This window comes from Wyeomyia smithii, chromosome 3 (assembly GCF_029784165.1).
Source record: "Wyeomyia smithii strain HCP4-BCI-WySm-NY-G18 chromosome 3, ASM2978416v1, whole genome shotgun sequence".
NCBI classification, from domain to species: Eukaryota; Metazoa; Arthropoda; class Insecta; order Diptera; family Culicidae; genus Wyeomyia; species Wyeomyia smithii.
In genome coordinates, this window is record NC_073696.1 from 277,474,799 (window position 1) to 277,478,345 (window position 3,547).

Here is a 3,547-nt window from a genome sequence, read left to right on the forward strand (position 1 = left end):
AGTAGCAAAAAATAGCAGAAAACTAAAATAGGTAAGCTTTCTGATTAATCAATTTGATAGTCATATTTCGCATCATAATTTATTGCGTTTTAGTAACTACTTTACATAACCAATATGTAGGCGAAGATAAAGTTCATCACTACAGAAAACCATTTTACGAGACGTTTCTGAACTCAATTCATGAATGAAATTTTGACAGAAAGCTCGGAACCGCTGACATAACGCAAGTAAAAGCAACATCAATGTCAGCAGGATCCGTGACGTGAAAGCTAGCCAAACAATGCACAAGGATTTTTTTTTTGTCTTATAATAATTACGGTAATTGAACCACATAACATGGTGATTTGGCTTCATTGATTAATAGTGGAGATCTATAATCTCCCATCTAGAATGAAGAGACAACAAGTAAACGGAATCGAAAAAAATCGAGAAAAATGAAGTCCTTTTGAAATGTTTCTAGAGATTCAACAATTTTTATTTTCGAATGCATTTAGAATCCCCCACGAGATTTGTCACTTCAATGTCAAATATGACTTTGACTTCAGATTTGACGGATTGCGGTTCGATAACTACAAAGTTGTTGCAGTTATCGGTCTTGCAGTTAAAAAGCGTTGCAGTTAAAAGACTTGCAGTTATCGAACGGCGACTGTATAAATCGAAACATACAAAAACCGAACTAGGAAACAAATAAAAAAAAGTTTCTTCACATGGAACATTTAAAGACACCAAAGTGTTTTGGAAAGTATTAGATGTTAATTTTTTGTGCAGAGATCTGTGAATATTAGGAAAGTTTAATATGCAATGAAAAATTATTTAACTATGCAGGTAAAATACTTTTAAATCAAAACCTTCCATTCGACGCTCCGTATCCATTGAATGCAGCTGTCACTTTTTTTCTTGCGAATGACTCACTAACACATATGCACTCTCTGCTATGTAATTCGAAATCTCTTTGATAGCAGTCAACGCCAATGCCGAAAGCAAGCTTCGTGCGTGAGGCAGTCTATGAACAGTCTTCATCATAAAGCGGGAGTGCAGATATCAAACGTTAGAGTTTATACTAAATTTGATTCAGTTTTTTTGCTGTTCAACATTGCCTTTTTGTCATTAATTGAGTGTGAATAGAATATTAAGCAAGCAGTTGTGCCAAAAAAAGATTTTTAAATCCAACCAACTGAGAGCATTTCCTATAAGTAAGAACCTGAGAGTCAGGCAGAACGGTATTGTGATTTGAAGACACATCCATTGAAGGAATTTTCAGTCTCAAACAGAAAAGTATGTTTTTGAATTTCTTTAAATAGATATTGTTGTAAATAACGTAAAATTTGTTTTAGTTCGTTCAAAAATCACTCAGATCTGGTGTTCGCAGAAAAGGAGAAGGTGATATACTCATGATTATTTTAAAATAACTTCAGACTTGGAGACAATATTTTCAGACACTGTGTGGAGCGGAGCGCGCAAAAATGGAAGAAGGTCATCACATTCTTGACCATCATGACCACCATGACCATCACGTTCATTTCGACGCAACAGTGATAAATGACGAGCTTCATGATAACACGATTATCTATCGGGTGTCACCCGGTGGTGATACAATTATGGTCCATTTAGGTTTTTTACAGATAAAGCATAGATATCGAATTGAATTGAACATCCCGGCATATGCGTTGCAAGAAGTAGGTTTAAAAGATGGAACGAATGTTAGTTTTACGGTTGATGAATCCAGACATCCAAATGTCAATTGCAGATTGCTCGAGTTTCTTAGTGAAACAATCACTAATAAAGATGGGAAGAAGTATTACGATGTTAAAGTAGAATTGTTTGCTCATAAAGAAAAACTTTTGAGGGAGATAATTGTACTGAACGGAAGCAATAATGAAACTAAATTAAAACTAATGCTAGTGGCTAGAGTTTTAGGACGTGGTAAAGGTACACCTATGCTAAGAGATGGAATACATGTAATTGGAGTAGAAGATGATGCGGATTCGGAACTTTCGGATTGGCAAGGATTTAGCAAAAATGATTAAGCAATCGTAACCGTAGCATTTTACATGTTAAAGCATTCGTATTAGATACTACAACAAATATCAAGACCATCTATTTTCATTTAAAACAAATATAATCAATTATTAAGAGTTATCTTAAAAAACATTTCTATTACGAAATAAATAGTTATATAGCAGAAGAAAAAAAAAGCATACAGTGTCATCATCACATTTTGAATTTACGGGGTTGGATCAAACCAAAAAGAAAAACGACTAGCTGTTTCGTTTTAATTTCTATTCGGGAATACTCTTTAAAAAATGTTAGTTATTCTCTCTAAAGATCGACTGAACAAAATAAAAGATGTAGTTCTCATACTCAATGAGCTGAATAAAGATGCAATTCGAACGAAAAGGAAATGCAAAATTTTCGATACCGTAAACAAGAATAAGAGTGATGATTTGAGTGACTTCATTTCCGCTGCTCTACTTGATCTTGCACTTATTTTGAAGATACTTAAGAGAAATCGTAATTTAGGTTTATGCCACAATATATTATTGGCTCTATCTTCGGACCCAGGTAATGCTAAACTTTATGTTCCATTCGAGGTGTAAAATGTTTATATGCTGTAGTATGTACATTCAAGTTCCATCGTCGCAATTTTTAGCGCTCAGAACACTGAGTTTTGAGTTGCATATTTCGATTCTTAGATAATTCTTGTACACCAAAGACTTTTGCAGAGCTGCCATTTAATCGATATCCTGGGCATCGGTTTGGTAAGAATGTGTATTGTTATGAAGCTCGACTATTTTCAGTCTCATAATACTCGGAGACTAATGGCTGATTTTGTGATTGAAATTCCTCTGAAACAATGAACCAATCAATCAATTATAACACCTCCAATCAATATTACGTGTGTCGTATTGTGTGTTGATTAAATACAGTATATTTGAACCATTAGCAATTGAGATAATAATTGGTAAATGATCACTGTCGTGGGGATCATTGATTGCATTCAACTGACAATCTTAAATCGTCCAAACTCGAAAGAACGGCTGAAAGCTAGAAGTTGCTTCTGTGAAATCTGCACGGATGGACGAATATGTGAAAAATCAAGCTCTTTCCTTTTATATTGGTTTGAATAGAACCAATAAATCACAAGAAATCAAGGGATGTCAATTCGGAAAAAGATATTGCATCATTCGATTCTACAAGCACCCTTTCTTTGATCATTTATCTGGAAGAATTACGTTGAACTTGTGGAAATTTAGTTGGTCATTTGAATTAAGGAGTGTTCCGTAAAGCGCAAAAACTCATCGATTGGGGCATGATACCACAGATAATAAGATAGATAGAGTGGCACAGATTCCGAAGCAAGAAAAACCAAACGAACCGTCAAACGCTGAACCAAACGACCAAAATAAATAAACATTACTGTTCCCTAGACATGCTGGAAAGGTTATTGTAATCATTAGAAAAAAAAGGCCGCTCCTAATTAAAGTGAAGCTATTCAAAATGACAAAAAACTTTTTATTCGTTCCTTGTAATCATTTTCTAATTTACA

At 34.3% G+C, this 3,547-nt stretch overlaps 1 protein-coding gene across 1 annotated transcript; it reads left to right on the plus strand.

The window, feature by feature from the left end:
* Nucleotides 1-953: 953 nt before the first annotated feature.
* Nucleotides 954-2,476, plus strand: LOC129727600 (UPF0687 protein C20orf27 homolog). Its single transcript, XM_055685583.1, has 3 exons — nt 954-1,275; nt 1,335-1,380; nt 1,437-2,476. Exon 3 carries the CDS (start codon nt 1,464-1,466, stop codon nt 2,025-2,027), a length of 564 nt encoding a protein of 187 aa, XP_055541558.1. The 5' UTR covers nt 954-1,275; nt 1,335-1,380; nt 1,437-1,463; the 3' UTR covers nt 2,028-2,476.
* The last annotated feature ends 1,071 nt before the right edge of the window (nt 2,477-3,547 follow it).